This window comes from Zootoca vivipara, chromosome 3 (assembly GCF_963506605.1).
Source record: "Zootoca vivipara chromosome 3, rZooViv1.1, whole genome shotgun sequence".
Taxonomy (NCBI): domain Eukaryota; kingdom Metazoa; phylum Chordata; class Lepidosauria; order Squamata; family Lacertidae; genus Zootoca; species Zootoca vivipara.
In genome coordinates this window covers 64531094-64548051 of record NC_083278.1, presented here as the reverse complement: position 1 = coordinate 64548051, position 16958 = coordinate 64531094, and the positions used below count along the sequence as shown (strand labels likewise).

The 16958-nt window shown below is 40.7% G+C and overlaps 1 protein-coding gene across 11 annotated transcripts in view; it reads left to right on the top strand.

Annotated features, from left to right (window-relative positions):
• The window catches only part of SYNE1 (spectrin repeat containing nuclear envelope protein 1), a 293499-nt gene that overhangs the window by 235913 nt on the left and 40628 nt on the right, over window positions 1-16958 (top strand). For 10 of the 11 annotated variants that reach the window (XM_060272764.1, XM_060272762.1, XM_060272760.1 and 7 more), the window contains 7 exons: window positions 937-1031; window positions 3581-3815; window positions 4865-5059; window positions 5524-5649; window positions 6138-6293; window positions 8828-8986; window positions 9397-9563. In XM_060272764.1, coding sequence (XP_060128747.1) covers window positions 937-1031; window positions 3581-3815; window positions 4865-5059; window positions 5524-5649; window positions 6138-6293; window positions 8828-8986; window positions 9397-9563 — 1133 coding nt within the window. Of the gene's footprint in view, window positions 1-936; window positions 1032-3580; window positions 3816-4864; window positions 5060-5523; window positions 5650-6137; window positions 6294-8827; window positions 8987-9396; window positions 9564-10195; window positions 15299-16958 lie in introns of those variants that run through there. The other variant, XM_035108731.2, reaches the window with a different exon arrangement.

Genomic DNA, 16958 nt, shown 5'->3' with positions numbered 1-16958 from the left:
AAACTGCACAACTGACGCGGAGCTCAAATCGGTGCTTCCTCTAACGACGCCATCTTGGATGTGAGGGCGATCTGGCTGCAACATCTGTCACCGCATTGATCTGTGGTTATTCATATGCAGGATCCTAGGATATTTATTTTTAAAGTGGGTGGGAGAGAAATAATGCCTCAGTAGGTCAGTAACTGAAGCCCTTTTTATCTATCAGGTTAAACATGTTAATATACCATTGCATATTCCTTCACCTGTAATGTGATTCTTCTGTCTCCATTTTTAAAGTCTTCCATTGTGGAAAGCTAACAGTGGAGCTTATTGCCACCAGAGGTCTCTAGGGAACAGGCTGTAAACATGTGGAAAGCTAACAGTGGAGCTTATTGCCACCAGAGGTCTCTAGGGAACAGGCTGTAAACATAACGAGGAATTCTCAGCCACGATATCTTAAAAGTTGAAGAAACAATGTGTTTGTTTGTGTTTAGAACACAGTATGCTTCCAGGGTTTTTCCCTTTAAAATGAAGTTTCTTCCCCTGTTGTGTAACAAAAGATTAAACAAGCAAAAGGAAAGTCTCCAGCAAACACAACTTGAAATGAGTTGCTTATACACCATATAAAGCAACATACTATCATTAATATAAAAACAGGATTAAAAATTTAGTGCTCTCAATTTTCATGGCATAGACCAAATAACTTCTGAAAACCACAAAAAAACAGACACTTTGATCCTGATTACTTAACTAGTCATCCAGGCTTTGGGAAACTGTACTTAGGTCAATTGGTACCAATAACCAGTTACTTTGTTTGTTTAGAGCAGTCTATTAAAAAAGCTGAATTCTAAGAATACTGACTAAGTGGAAAAATTGTTTTGGAGCCAAATTCTTCAGTGTCCTTAAGCTTATTTGATTTCTCCCCTTTCCTTCTTTTTTAAACTTATAACACACTAGTTATTCCAAGCAGAGATGTTTAGTCGGCAGCAGATTTTACATTCCATCATCTTGGATGGTCAGCACCTTCTTGAGCAAGGACAGGTGGAAGACAGGTAAGAATGTACAGAACTTGACTCTTTATAATTCTGCAGAAATTTTCTCTGTTCTACTCAAAGTGTCAACCACATAGATTGCAAAAATTGTTGGATTTTCTGAACACATGCCCGTGTTTTTCCCTCTGAAAAAGCAGTTGCTCAGTTAGCAGTGGGTCAGCACAGGACTGCTGGCATTTTGCATACACAAATGCATACACACTAATTCCAGCTACATCACAATTTCCATTCTGTTTTGCTGCACAGAAGCTTCCACAGCCAGCTGGTGAGTGGGCTGAAGGGTTTTGTTGTTGATTTGTTTCCCCCTGCTTTCTTGTACAACTGTTTGAACATCCAGCTGCCAATTGTGTTCTTCAAATGAAAGTTAAATTGGATAGTTCATTCAGAAGAATAGCCTGGGAAATTGTCCACACCAGCAAATACAATATTCAGATTATTATAGTATACCTAATGATAGCATTTCATTTTTCCTTCCAATTTAGTATCATTATTTGTGCTAACACAAATTGCCAGGGGAAAATAGACTCCAACCTGCCTTTTCCTAGAAAAACTCTCTTATAACCTTTACAACTAGAATGCTAGAAGAGCCTTCTGGATCAGACCAAAATCCAGCCTCCATGGCATGCGGAATGCCCCCAGCAGAGTCTGAGCACATTAACACTCTTTCCACTTGGGATTCCCAGCTGCTAGTCTGTAGAGACATACAACTTCCAACTCTGGAGGTAGTATATCTCCATAATAACTAGTAGCCATTGACAGCCTTATCCATCATGACATGGTCTAATCCTCTTTTAACACCATCCAGTTTTGTGGCCATCACTGTCTCCTCTGGTAGCAAATTCCAAAAGTTTAATTATGCATGAAGAAGTACTTCCTTTTGTCTGTCCTGACTTCCAGCATTGTGCTATATTGGGTGATCCCAGGTTCTAGTGGTGTGAAAGAGAGAGAAAAGCTTTTTTTTGGGGGGGTGTCCATTTTCTCCATACCATGCATAATTTAATTATTTTATGTTCCCTCTTACTCAACTGATGTAACCTTTCCTCATAGGGAAGTTCTTTTCTTAAGGATGTCAACTGGGCCCTGTGTTGTTATCATTGTTGATCTAGTAGTCTGTTAGTAATACCTAGGACTTTTTCTCTTGATACCACTGTTGGCCACAGTTCCTTGTATTCCTCTCCTGGAAAAAGTAAGTTCAGGCACAGTGATCTGAAATTGTATATTTTATTGTTGTAAGCTTCCATGGAACCTTATGGTAAAGGGTGGATAAGAAATAAAAGAAAATAAATCTTCCACAGTGAGGACAGCTGCAAATAATTATTTTCCTCCTTTAGCACCCCTTTGGACTCTCTTCTCAAAAGTCCTGTTGACTCTCTAATGAAGATGAAGTTGGAAGATGTGGGAGATGTAAATGCTGAGTTTAAGCTTCTTGGGCACTGGGAAAAAATATTAGGCAACCAAAGTTCTTTGAACCCCGCTTTTCTTTCTGAAGTAGTGCTATGCCATTATTTTTCTTCAGTCCATTGTTGTGCTTTCTTAAAACTGAACTTTGCAAGAGATCACAGTCTGACCAACTTTTGTTTACCCCTCTTTTTCATCCATCTTACTCAGGCATCCCCAAACTGCGGCCCTCCAGATGTTTTGGCCTACAACTCCCCTGATCCCTAGCTAACAGGACCAGTGGTTGGGGAAGATGGGAATTGTAGTCCAAAACATCTGGAGGGCCGAAGTTTGTGGATGCCTGATCTTACTGATATGTACAAGCAGTTGTGTACATTGCCAAGCAGCACAAAATGGAATAAATTTCATCAAAATATTCTTTTTCAGCTTGTGCTTTTATCAATGTACTTAGGTGATTGTTCGTGTCAGTTGCTCAGGTGGAAAAATTAGAAGTGCCCAGGAGGAACTGATAGCTGTGGCAAATTTTGCATGTATTGATTTCAAAAATTACTTTTGACATTCTTAACCTTCAGTCAGAAGGAAGGTGGAGCAGAGTGAACCTACGGAACAATCACAGGGATGCATTCATCCCTAGAGTGTTGAGGAAAATGCACTTCAGGAAGAACGTTTCTCATAGAAATTCTCTGGTCTAGACAAAACATACAAGTGTTTATATGCTGATAAATGCTTAAGCCAAGATTAATAAATGGCCGAGTCTAGGAATAAAATGGAATATATGTACACAGGACATATCAGAAGCCTGGTGGAATTTTGCGGTCTTTATAATCTTCCCCTTGAACTTTGTTTTTGTTTGCTCCTTATCTGCCCTCATTGATTCTTTCAAAGAAATTTGCAGACACTCTGTGGTATCACAATGAAACATTAGAGACAAAGGTACTGAGTATTCCAGCTGCCTTAGCTTTCTTTAGCTCCTCTGATCACACCAGAAGTACGGTAATGATACCTTAGAATTGGAGCTCTGACATCAACCAATTTTTGTTAAATTAAAGCATATGTTCACAGACCCTAAAGTTTTTGGAAGCTCTCTTGGTGCTGTTTGGCTGAATGACAGATATCAAAATCCTTCATTTTGTGTCCTTTCTTCTTTATAGGGATGAGTTTAATCTGAAACTAGCCCTCCTCAGTAATCAGTGGCAGGGGGTGATTCGCAGAGCCCAGCAGAGGCGGGGCATAATTGACAGTCAGATTCGCCAGTGGCAACGCTACAGAGAGATGGCAGAGAAATTGCGCAAGTGGCTGGTGGAGGTGTCTGGTCAGACAGCAACTGGGCTGGGCAATGTTCCTATACCACTGCAACAGGCTAGAGCATTGCTGGATGAAATGCAGGTAAACCTTGGCAGGCCCTTAAAGTTATAAAACTGGAATTAAGTGCAATTTTGCTGTAAGTAAAAAGTGAATACATTCATCAGTTGTAGCTGCAACTGGTATAAAATACATACAAAGGATGTCATCAAAAATATCAGCCTAGCATCTGGCTGATTCCCCATTAGCCATATCCAATTGCTGCTTATTCCCCAGATTTGCTGTGAATGGCTTGTTCCAGGTGCACTTATTTGGTGTACATCTTTAGGGAGTCCTTGAACTTTCTTAATGCTTGCCAGCTGAGTTCAAATCTTATATACAGATTCATAGTGTAGATAGGTATGAAGTATTGGGAGTTTGTAGTAACTGGGGGGGGGAATAAGACAATGAAAGGAGTCGTCTCTCTTGCAGTTGTGCTGATAAACAGTAAAAGAAAAGGATAATAGCTCTAAAGTTCTGAAACTGAATATGGGGAAAGGGAAGGGAGGCATCAGATACTATTTCTGAAGGGTAGCTGATGCTACAACATTCCTGTATTTTGTCAGTGCTGCATGAGAGAAACTGGGAGACCAATGTAAATTGCTGAGCATTCTAAGGAAGAGTGAGATGTAATTTCTTTTAAAAAGGCTTTGCACATATTTTGGTAACATATTTTGTAACTATCATTTTCAATATATGGGGTGGCCTCCCAGTAGTAGGAGGCATGTGTGTAGAGGGATAAAAGATAGAGGGGGAAGGGAGTTATTTTGGGAAAGATACAGAGAAAAATTGAAAGGATTCATAAAAAAGAGAAGGGAGGGCAGAAAAGAAAGGGCGAAGAAAGAGAAAATAGCTTATTTCCCCCCTTTCTTCCAAGGCTTGAGGAACAGCAAATGAAATTGTTGGTAGGTGCCTCTTTACTGTAGATAGTACTAGTTATTTCTTTGATGTAAGACAGGAAACTATTGTAAAAAAAAATCTTCTTTAGATAAAAAGAATAAGACTACTTATAATGGTTTGGAATTTAGAATCAAAGAAAGTATTATGGGGGGAAAAACAAAATGATGCTAAAAAAATGTAATTGGTCTTCGCAGCTTAAAGAAAAAGTTCTCCTTCGCCAGCAAGGAAGCTACATCTTAACAGTGGAAGGAGGGAAGCAGCTGTTACTCTGTGCTGATGGGGAGACAGAAACATCCCTACAGTCTGAACTTTCAGAAATCCAGGAGTGCTGGAAATTGGCTAGCCTCAAACTTGAGGAACAGAAGAAACAGCTTACATTCTTGTTAAAAGTAAGTTCACTTAATGAATTCACTACTTCAAATAATGCTGTTTTATTATGCCTCTGTGAGAAAGACAAAGTCACTTACCCCAGCTCTGTCCATGTCTCTGTTCATAACTGCCTTCTCATATCAGGGGTGGGGGACCTGTGGCCTTCCAGGTGTTTCTAGACTCCAAGTCCCATCATCCCTGCTCACGTTGGCTGAGGTGGATGAGAGTTGGAGTCCAGCAACAACTAGAGGGACCCATGTCCCCCAGCCCTGCTTTATATAATGAGAACAAGATCTCATCTCTACTTTACATGATTATGTGCAAACTAGTTAAAACACTCGGAGTAACTTTGAGGGAAGCATGGATGCCTTGGCCAAATGCATCACTTTTCTTTTCTTTTTTTTGTATATTCTCTGTATTTCTTCCTTGCCCGGATCCTGAAAATTACATTCATATTGTCTTTCCCCACACCCTCTCCGTTCAGGACTGGGAGAAATGTGAAAAAGGCATAGCAGATTCTCTGGAAAAGTTAAAATCATTCAAGAAGAAGCTCTCCCAGCCGCTGCCAGACCATCATGATGAACTCCACACCGAACAGATTCGTTGTAAGGTAAAACACTCCTGCATAACAGACTCTGGCCCTAAACGAGATGCTATATAGCTGCAATGGTATATAAGTGGCTGCGGCAGCCATTGTTCAGAAAATGAGGCAGGCTAGCCTATACTACTGGGCACCCAGTAGTCAAACCAGATGGGGGGGGGCAATGATCAGATGTCCCAACATCTCAAGTTTTGCTTGAAAGCAGCCCCTAGAAGGGCTCCAGCTTTGATCAGATCACCTGTGCTGGGGGAAGGATGTTTCAAAGCCAGAATGTTTGAATTGAGCCAAAGAACCAGAACCCAGATACTTGTTTTTTGTTGCTATTATTTAGGATAGGAAGCTTTTGATAACTATTTTTATTTAATTATAATGACTTAATGCTAGAAAAGGGTTTCTCTTCTATACCGGTAGTACTGCACTGAATCACCAAAAGCAAATAATAAATGTGTATTTCTCAAATATTCCAATGCCTCATAGAATTTCTTCTTCCAATCCAGGAGCTAGAGAGTGCTGCTGAGGGGTGGACAGATGATCTTGCCCACCTGTCTCTGTTGAAGGAGACTCTGTCCTCTTTTATCAGTGCAGATGATATATCAGTTCTCAATGAGCGCATTGAACTACTGCACAGACAATGGGAAGAACTCTGTCACCAGGTAAAGTAGTAGAACTAATGGGGGGGGGCGTTCACCATTAGGTTGCACCAAACCTTTAGGTCAGAACAGAGAACCAGTGGACATCTGGAATGTTGAGTTTAGATGGGGGAAATTTGGGTTAGAATTTCCTGCTCAACAATGAAGCTCCCTTGAGCAGCCTTGATATAGCTCTAGGAGCTGCTTGAAGGAAAGTTGGTATGTATATGTGTAATAAAGAGACATAGTCCTATTGGCTGAAAAGTTTATGGGGTTGTCTTAGACACAAATGGAGCTCTATTGGGACTCTTTGTATGGACTTCTGTGAATAGACAGTAGACTTTACTTGAGATTGAATCTCAGCTACATGTGCCTGCTCCCCACCCGTTCCCTTTTGTTGTGTTTGTAGTTCTGTTTTGCATAATAGTCTATTGAAATTGTTCAAAAATAAATTTATAAATTGGGGGCTTCCATATGATACTGCTTTTGTTATACAAAGCTCTGAATGCATGAACAGCATGCAGAACAATTGTAGGATTAGTTTCAATTTTGAGTAGAAAACAGCATCATTTAATAATAATAATAATAATAATAATAATAATAATAATAATACCCTCTAAAACCAGTAAGCAACTTCCAGTGCAATATGGGAACCAGTAAGAAGTTACAGACAGTTGCACCAGCCCAGGAAGCCCCTAACTATTCATTCAATTAGAAAAAGTAAGGATTTACATGCTACGAACCCAGACTTACCAGCCTTTTGCCATCTGATGGTTATACTGTGCGCTAGAGGAGTATTTACAAGCAAGGTTGCTAGAACCACATTTTTGCTAATACTAGTGTGTGGAGAACCGCAACAGGAAATGTGGTATCATTTGCATCTCAGTTTGAAATACACAAAAACGGGGGTCTTCTGCAGTCATTTTATGAAGTGTTCACTTCCTCAGTGGAGATGCTTATGTAAACTCAGAAGGAGCTGCACTTATAGAAAAGACGAAACAGCTGCAGTAAGTAGGATGCCGTTAGATTGTAGTCATACAATTGCCTTGAAAAATAGCAGGGCATTTTCTCTCAAGGTCTTCTTGAATCTGCCTAATCTTCCTTTAGTCTACATTTTAAGATCAAAACAGAGTACTTATGATTTCATACACAGGGGTCATCTTGTTAAACCAGACATCTATTATTTTCCTGCTGTACTGTCTCCCCAAGACTTTCTGCTTATTGCTTTTTTGATGTCATTCTTCATGTCTTTAGATGTGTTGGCTAGAAAAGGACAAGCAAATGCCTGAGTCATCCATGGGACTTGTGGCCAATGGGCGTATTACTTGTATATAATCTGGTGCCAATAGTGGGCATATTTATGGATTGAGTTGCCAATTTACATGCATGGCTTTCATTTTAAAAATGCCTGTTGGACAAATACAAATTAAATTATTAGTGTGAGCAGTAAAAGTACTGGTATTTCAATCTAGATCTGCAGTGACTTAAAGTTTGCCTCAGGTCTCATTTCACGATGAAGTCTTCCTCACATGCCAAATGTTAAGATGATTTTTGTCCGTCCGTCCCCCAATTTAAAGTATGGATTCAAATAGCAACTCTCTGTTTCCTGTTAACTCAAGGCAAACCTAGACTGGCCTCCTATATTTATTTATTTTAATGTATATATGTGTGTGTATGAAGAAAAAAATATAAACCAGTTAATAAAAAAAATCTCTAAACAGTGTACATAAAACAATATAAAATCAATAAATGTAAAATAAAACCCATGTATACATAACTAAATTATGTCTCTGGATTGGCTTGCTGAAATCATTTTATTTTATTTTAGCAGGCATCTAAAACAGTATAGCAAGGGTGCCTGCCTAATGTCAATAAGCAGGGGGTACCAAGGGACCCAGGTGGCGCTGTGGGTTAAACCACAGAGCCTAAGGCTTGCTGATCAGAAGGTCGGCGGTTCGAATCCCTGCGACGGGGTGAGCTCCCATTGCTCGGTCCCAGCTCCTGCCAACCTAGCAGTTCGACGGCACATCAAAGTGCAAGTAGATAAATAGGTACCGCTCCAAGCAGGAAGGTAAACAGCATTTCCGTGTGCTGCTCTGGTTCGCCAGAAGTGGCTTTGTCATGCTAGCCACATGACCTGGAAGCTGTATGCCGGCTCCCTCGGCTAATAACGCGAGATGAGCGCCGCAATCCCAGAGTCAGTCACGACTGGACCTAATAGTCACACAGAAATACTGACTTGTACCCTTTCAGCTTATATGGAGATCTCCTTACTTCAGCATACCTAGGACAGTAGAACAGAGCCTGTGCATGATACTGAAGACTACAGTTCATCTTTGTGTGACCTCCCCGTATTTGAAGCTGCCTTCCTGACTTAAATGGGATTTGATCCAGAACTATCCTGAGATTAACCATGATCATTAAGCTGTTAAAGGAGTCGTGAAAGGTTTTGTCTTCACTTCTCTCTTCAGTTCAGAAACACCTGTACGGTGGCTTAAGGACTCTGTTTTTGTCACAGTGTGATTTTTTTATTTACTTCCTTCTGCACATTTTTAAAGGTTTCCTTGAGATGGCAGCAAGTGAGTGAGAGACTGAATGAGTGGGCAGTCTTCAGTGAGAAGAACAAGGAGCTCTGTGAATGGTTGACACAAATGGAGAGTAAAGTTTCCCAGAATGGAGATATCCTCATTGAAGAAATGATAGAAAAACTCAAAAAGGTACAGTGCTTCTGAATTTCTTTTGTAGACCTTTCTACAAACATTCTCAGTTTAGACAGTTACATTAAGCTAGGTAAGCACTTGGAAATAATCAAGTGTAATAATTTGTGTTTGTATTTCATTCTTATTATGTCATAGCTGCCAAGTTCTCCCTTTTTTTAAGGGAAATTCCTTCATGCTGAATAGGCTTCCTCGCGAGAAAAGGGAAAACTTGGCAGCTATGTATTATGTCATTATTTGCTGCAAACAGCTAGGTAAGCAATAGGAAGGAACACTGTTTTTAGCTATGATTTAAATATTCTGCAAGGCTTTGTTGAAACAAGCATTACAAAGTGCCTGTTTTATTAGTCTTCAGCTGGAGGGTGTTGTGAATAAGCTTTATGGTCTCTCTCAATCCCTCTGTCACCCAGGATTATCAAGATGAAATTGCAGTCGCTCAAGAGAATAAAGTCCAGCTCCAGCAAATGGGGGAGCGACTTGCTAAAGCAAGCCATGAAAGCAAAGCTTTGGAGATTGAGTACAAACTTGGCAAGGTCAATGACAGATGGCAGCATCTTCTAGATCTCATCGCAGCCAGGTAAAATAGTTGGTGCTTGTGCTGATGATCATCAAAGCAGGCTAAACACAAAGCTGAAGCTTTACCTTAACCAACCATCATCATCCTTACTTACTGTCCTTCTTTCTTGGCATTTATTCTTCATGATCCATAGTACCTGACATATAATGTCTGTGTTCATTTTGAAATTTGATACTGCTGCTCAACCTATAACTGCATATATTGTAAGGGTATCTAGGCTGCTTTCAGGCTATGGCTTTTTTGCAGGTATGATTCAACTGTATACCTGTAAATTAAGGTTACACAATTGAAGGGCATCTGGGGCTCTTATGTAACAACCCCTGCCCCCCCCAAAATGATTTTTTTGTGAGTAAAAAAAATGAACACAAAACAAGACAGTGCAGAATCAATCTGCAGTGAGCGTTTATTTTCAAAATGAAACCAGTTTCTCAAGAAGTGCTTTTAGAGATAAAACAATACACCTGTTTTTTTAATTTGTTTATTGCATTTCTATACTACCTGTAAATTCCAAGGATCCCAAGGTGGTGTACACCAGGCACCCCCAAACTCAGCCCTCCATATGTTTTGGGACTACAACTCCCATCATCCCTAGCTAACAGGACCAGTGGTCAGGGATGATGGGAATTGTAGTCCCAAAACAGCTGGAGGGCTGAGTTTGGGGGTGCCTGGTGTACACAGTTCTTCTCTTCCCTATTTCATCCTCACAACAATCTTGTGAGGTAGGATAGACTAAGAGATGGTGACAATGACTGGCCCAAGGTCACCCAGCAAATTTCATGGTGGACTAGATTTAGATTGTGTGTATGACTGCATAGAAAAAAAACAAGTACGGTACTCAGTCTTCATTGATTCTAAAATGAAAAGTGTGTATGCAGCTAGAGTCAGCAGTCTGGCTGTCGTTGCTCTGAACCCTTGCCCTATGCTGTGCTAAACTCTGTAAGGTGTAGCTAGCCTTCCTCAAACTCCTATGCCCATCAGCCGCAGTCACCATGGCCAACAGACAGGGATCATAGAATCATAGTATTGTTGAGTTGGAAGAGACTCTAAGGATCATCTAGTCCAACCCCCTGCAATGCAGGAATATGCAGCTGCCCCATACGGGGATCAAACCTGCAACCTTGGTTTTGCCAGCACCACAATCTAACCAACTGAGCTATCCAACAGACAGTAATGATGGGAGTTTCTCCAAAACTTTTAGAGGGCAACTGGTTGGTAAAGTCTACTCTAGCCATTGTGGCCATTTTTACACCTTTACTCTCCTGTAAAGGTTTGGATTTTTCAAAGCAGATGCCAACACAGAGACATTAGTCTCATTATAACAGGAAGTGGTATTTCTTAAAACACCTGTTTGGCTCCTCAGGATGTGGTTTTATAGAAAACAGTAGATCTAGAGCTGTACATTCATTCTGAAACCATTTTTGTTTATTTTGTACAAATGGTCTGCAGAATAATGTCTCTAAATTTATCAATCCTATAAAGAGCAGTAGTTGGCCACTCAAGAAGTCCAAAGGCCACTTTTACACACACACACACACACACACACACTTTCCTGCTTAGAATGCTTCCTAATGCATTCCTAATTTAACTAAATGAGTTGCTTCAGTGAAGCTATTTGGGTTCTGCTGCTTCCTCTCAAACCTCCCAAATGTTCTGCTCAATTTCAACTGTTTCATCACAGTTCAGCAGTTCATAGAACACTGATCAGCTTTCATAAAGTCCTCAATGGTGGCTGCACCATTTTGTCATGCCAGGGAAGCAGCTTCTCCTTCATTGCACCTTTACTATCCATTTCCCCAAGTCAAGGAGGCTGGAATTTAGATGAGAGCTATTGCCTCATCAGTGAAGCAGCTCAAACTGGGAGCTTATGCAGGTACTGGAGGCTCCCCTGCTTCCTGGGTCTCAGCCAGGCCCTGACCGATGCAGGTGTTTCCATGTGCTTCTCCCTCCTCCTGAGTAGCTCTGAAGTGCCTGTCGCCTGGATATCTGGATCCATTGGCTCTTTGGGATCACTGCTGGAGGGTACTGTTCTGCTTGTTGCCCCCAAGTAGAGGCTTTATGTCTCCTCATGAGAATGAATGATAGTCATTCATGTCTAGAAGGAAAAAGCAAAGACTCAGAGGCTCCTCTGGAGTGGAGCTAATCCTATTTAGGTGTATGGAGGATATATTTTCTTTTCTCAGCTATGCCCCACATTAAAACCTGGTTATTTTGTTTCATGGAACTTTTTAGGAAACTCTCTGTTGTTGTTTAGTCGTTTAGTCGTGTCCGACTCTTTGTGACCCCATGGACCATACTCTCTAAGCCGGCCTAAACTCTATGGACCTAGAGGTTCTGGGGTTTTTTGTACCATGTACCGTACTTTTCCGTGTATAACACGCCCCCTATTTTGGGGGACTCAAAATTAAGAAAACTGGGGGGAGAGATTCCTCAAAGTTGTTGAGCTTTTGGGGGGATGGTTGCCCCCAGAGTTGCTGAGCTTTTCTTAGGGGGGAATGCCAGAGATCGCTCACCCACCAGACCAAAAATATGACTCGCGCGCATCGTAAAAGCAACCTATCCTCTGTCCCATCACAGAAAAAAGCAGCACAGCGTCCGCCCAATTGCCGCAGTGACAGCAAATCAACACCAGCCCTTGCCACAGCCACCAATAATCTCCAACTCGCGGCAGCAACCAATCCCAAGTCCCCACAATGCACTACCAATGTATAAGACAACCCTTAATTTTGAACATGATTTTGGAGTAAAAATACATAGTCTTATACACGGGAAAGTACGGTATATCTTTTTTTAAAATTCCATTTCAAAGCTACATAAAGGAGCCTAAGTTCAACAATGTAGTGGGTTTCTTCATCTGGGGTGGGGAGGGAGGAGATGGTTAGAGGCACTGCAACATTTATGTGTCTCCAAATATACATGGCAATTGGTCTTTTTCACTAGAAGGCACATTGGTGGTGGTGGGGAATTGCAGCTGGGGAGGGAAGGCTTAAGCCCCACCAAGCAATGGCTATTACCCATCCTCTCCACCACTCTGAGCTGCTTCGTATTTTTTTTTAGAATCCTTGGCATAATTGCTAATCACATAATCATTGCAACATGTAGTAAGACCCTGAGCTTTAGAGTACTGTTGCCAGATCTTGTGGCAGTAATTGGATGCTTTCCTTTGTTTATTTTGAAGCTGATGCCAGTTTCTTTGTGTGGTCTTCACTCCTAGTGCTATGAGAGAGGGATTGTATCTCGTTAAACACATTCTCAATATCCCATGCAACTTTGCAAACCTTTATCATGCAACCGTTCAATAATATTTTCTCTAAACTCATCCTTGCCATCTAACCCATCCTTATAAGGAAGCTGCTGCAGTGCAACAAGTGGGTTACTGTATTTTGATTCCCTTTCCCCACACCTTTTTGAGCAGGGGCAAGGAACCTCAGACTCAGGGGCTGAACAAGGCTACCCACACCTCTTTATCTGGCCTTTGAGACTCTTCCCAGGCCCTTCACCAGCCTTCCTCAAATTCTTTTGCCTGGTCTGGAATGTGTCCTTGGACTGTGATAAGGCCTCTCGCTTGCCTGGGTGGAGAAGTGTGTTTCTGTGTTTACATCTTTCACTTTCTCATGGCTTGGATGTAGTCTACTGCAGAAGGTGAAGGTCACATCTGTTGCTCCACTCACTTTTGCCTCCAGACGTTCCCACTGCTGGCATGAGGGTGTTGCGGTCCTTGGGCTTAGAAAGCTTTCCCATGCCTCTGTTACGATATCTGTTTTTGAATCCCATCAGGTTATTTCACCTGTCTCCTCTTTCCTTGATTACCTGTATGTATATAGCAGTACACCTGCCCATGGAGATTAGTATCATACTGCCCCTTTACAGATATTCCCAAGTGGATAAGAAGCTTTCTCCTTTAATTTTAAATGTGACTTGGTTTCAATAGTGCCCCTCTGCTGAATAAAGGCCTAGGTCCATTTGCAGTCCCCATGATCCTCTGATATGTTCCAGAGGGTTGGCAACCCCTTTGGAACAGGGTGGGAGATGGCACAGGGAGCTGCAGAAGGAAGGAGAGGTCAGCAAAAAGTGCCTTCCTCCCCACTCCCAAAATGGAATCCATTGCTGCATCAAAGAGACTTCCATTTCCGGAGGATAAAACCCAATACGATATTGGATACTGAAACTGGATCAGCTCACTGACCCTGAATATTGGGATTCTAGGTGATGAAAGGTGGTGTATAAAAATAAACAATACCTCATAGTAAATTTTATTTTCAATCCCTTTCATTGAAATTGCTAACATGGAATTTTTCCTTATTAAAAATATGGTCTGCACACACACAAATTCTGGCTGGGGATGTACAACTCTCCATTCCGAAAGAGGTGGAAGGTTTCCCCCCAAAGGCACTTGAGAAGCACCCACTCAATTCCTGTCTCCCATTTCCCCCTCCTGCCCTGAATGCAGAAGTGCTCACCTTTGGCTAAGCAAAGTGAAAAGCAAAGAAGGCAGTGGATGGAACATAGTAACCTGCCTTATATGGAGTCAGATCACTATTCCATCTAGCCCAATATTGTCTTCAATGCTGCATTCAGGTGCTCCCATTGGTGAATCTGCATAGCCTCAACCTCAACACTGCCCCCCTCCAGGTAAACAGCAGCAACATCACTGCCAGGAGGCTGTTGCTTCGGCTCCACCATACCAGGTGATCTGCTCTTCCACCCAGCACCCCTATAAATCATTCACTTTTTGTTCTAAAACTTCTTTCTTTGATATCACAGGAATCAATAAGAATCAGCTATTTTAACATTTCAAACTTATTTCCCAATTCAAAGGAATATAGTATTTCTAAAAGCACCTTGTAATTCATTTGGTTGATGGGTAGATAAATAAGAAACACCCAGTAAAAATAAATAAATTTACTATGATTTCCCTCCCCCACAAAATAGAGTGTCCATGTCTATCATTTTTAAACACATTTTAAATTCCCTTGCTGTCAGTATAAGTGTTACACATGTGCTTGTGTGCCTCTCATTAATACCAATGGGACTTGCTTCACTATGGCTGGTTTGTGCCCAAGTTTGTTGATACTCATTCGGGGCGGGGATTTGCATAAAATCATTAAACAAGGAACATGCTCAGTGCAAATTTATTTTGTATCTTTACTCAAGCTTAAACCTTAAACCTATTCTGAACTTAAACTTTTTCTCTTTTCCTTACTGTTTTCATTTTTTAATCCCTTGCTCTTATAGTCCAGTAGAAATTATATCTCTTAAAAAAGAAATCACCCCAATATTACCCAGCAAAACAAGGAAAGAAAAACACAGACCTCTGCTTTGTTTATGATAACTGGGCACATTTTCTCCTGGACTGTTGGACAGTTGAGTCTACAACTGTTCAGAGTCTGCAGTGGAGGCTCCCCCCCCTTCCCTCCCCCATTCGTGGCCTACATTCCAGGAGATCACCCTGGCACATGTTGATGAATGTAAGTTTTATTTAGAAACATGACCACTTGTCACTGCTTGGGCTCATATTATCAGGCAGTGAGTTACTAACATTTGTTGGGAGTGTGAGCATTTTCTGTGTGCACATGGTGCTCTGTGTGGCACACACTAGAGAAGATTTTGGACTGAATGTTCTTAATTTTTGTGCTGGAAAGCTTAATGCTGGTATTGGTGGATTTATGGGCCGTGAAGATGGCAGATGACCGCAGTGTGGATTCAGACCTCCCTGATTGCAATTGCGATGTGACAAGGCATGTGAACATTTTGATTCATTATTATTTTTCATTTTATGTGTTTCTTTTCCTATTTTAGACCTTTTCCATGTTGAATAGGTGACTAAATGGGAGCTAAGTGCTGATAAACAGATCCTTACATTTTATAAAGCACAAATGTTTGCCGTTCTGGAATGAGCAAAATGAACGGGAAACAACCACCCTGCTCATAGGAGTAACTTGCTCAGTGAAACTGTACACCTAGTTTTACTGCCAATTAAATGCGGGATCACAAACTACACATGAGCCATAGCAGAAAATGCATTTGACTTCACAATCTTCCATGTGCTGTAAAGGAGGCACAGAAAAGGGCCAGCATGGAGACTGGTTTTACAGAAATATTTCAAGCACAATATACACTCTGATCCTTGCTATCAGCATTCTGGATTTATCTTAAATCACCAAAGACACATATTACCAGCAAGCTATACATAGCATTTTATGTGTTACTTATTTCCTAAGAGAATGTTATTATGAGAGAACTGTATCAGAGCTGCTGCAATACAGCCTTCTCAGTCAACTAGGAAACAGATTTATTTTCTTCTTCTTCAGTGCTTTAAGTTCTAGATATATAGATATGTTTTCTGAATCCAACTTGCTTTTTTTCTAAAGCCACCTTAAGACCTGTATGGTTATACCTTGTAGAATTGAAATAAAGCTGGGAGGAAATCTGAAAGAACCTTAAACTTCTTATTTATTTATTTATTTTAAAAAAACATTTCAAGTTATTATTAGAAGCCAGCTGTCTGGCTTAATCATGATTCGATGACTTCATGATACAATGTAGTGCACTTGAATAATAGTAAATGCATGTTCAGTATAAAAAATACTTTAAGACATGTATTTGTCTAAAAAGAAATATCATAGTGTTTAATGGTACCAAAAAATTCCCCACACATGCATTCTTAAAATGATATAAAAATGCCAGATTATTTAGGATTTAACTAGTTGTTGTAATGCAAATATAATGTTACTTTTAAAGTTATTTGTTAATAAAGAATAATGACCCTGGACAATTAGATTAGAAAGTGAGCAAGGTCAAATGGTTAAGATGTGGGCTGTAAGGAATGTACAGCAAGTCACAGGGGACTTACTGTACTTGTGTATCAGGCTTGCTAAATGTATATAACCTTGTTTAAACCTATCATGTGATGATTTCAAGCTGCTATTTTGAACATGAGCTCTCTGAAGCAAGAGAAAGGACTTAGACCAAGCTTCTTAAAGCAGCATGCCTAGGGATTTTCAGAATCGCTGCATGTTTTCCTAGAACACTGACTCCCAAGGTTATTGTTGCATATTTACCTCAAAGGAGATAGAGGCTACAGTGTCTGCAGCTGTGCTGCAGCTAACATACACACAACAAGAACTGCATTCGTTCCATTGTCTTTCATGACATTTACCTGCACATCTATTTGAGTTAGTATGTGTCCTTGTTCCCACGCAACTGTGTTTCCTAGATAACATGCATGCAAACAAATCCTGTAAGCCCTGATTCAAGCAGAGAGCAAAACGGCTAGAGGAAGCCTATGGGCACATGTTTATTTTCCATGTGGTTTGAAGCACAAATTATGTTGCTAGGCTTAGTCAAGGGATTTGCCATTTGATGAATGAGAAGCTATTGATAGCTCTGTCATGATTT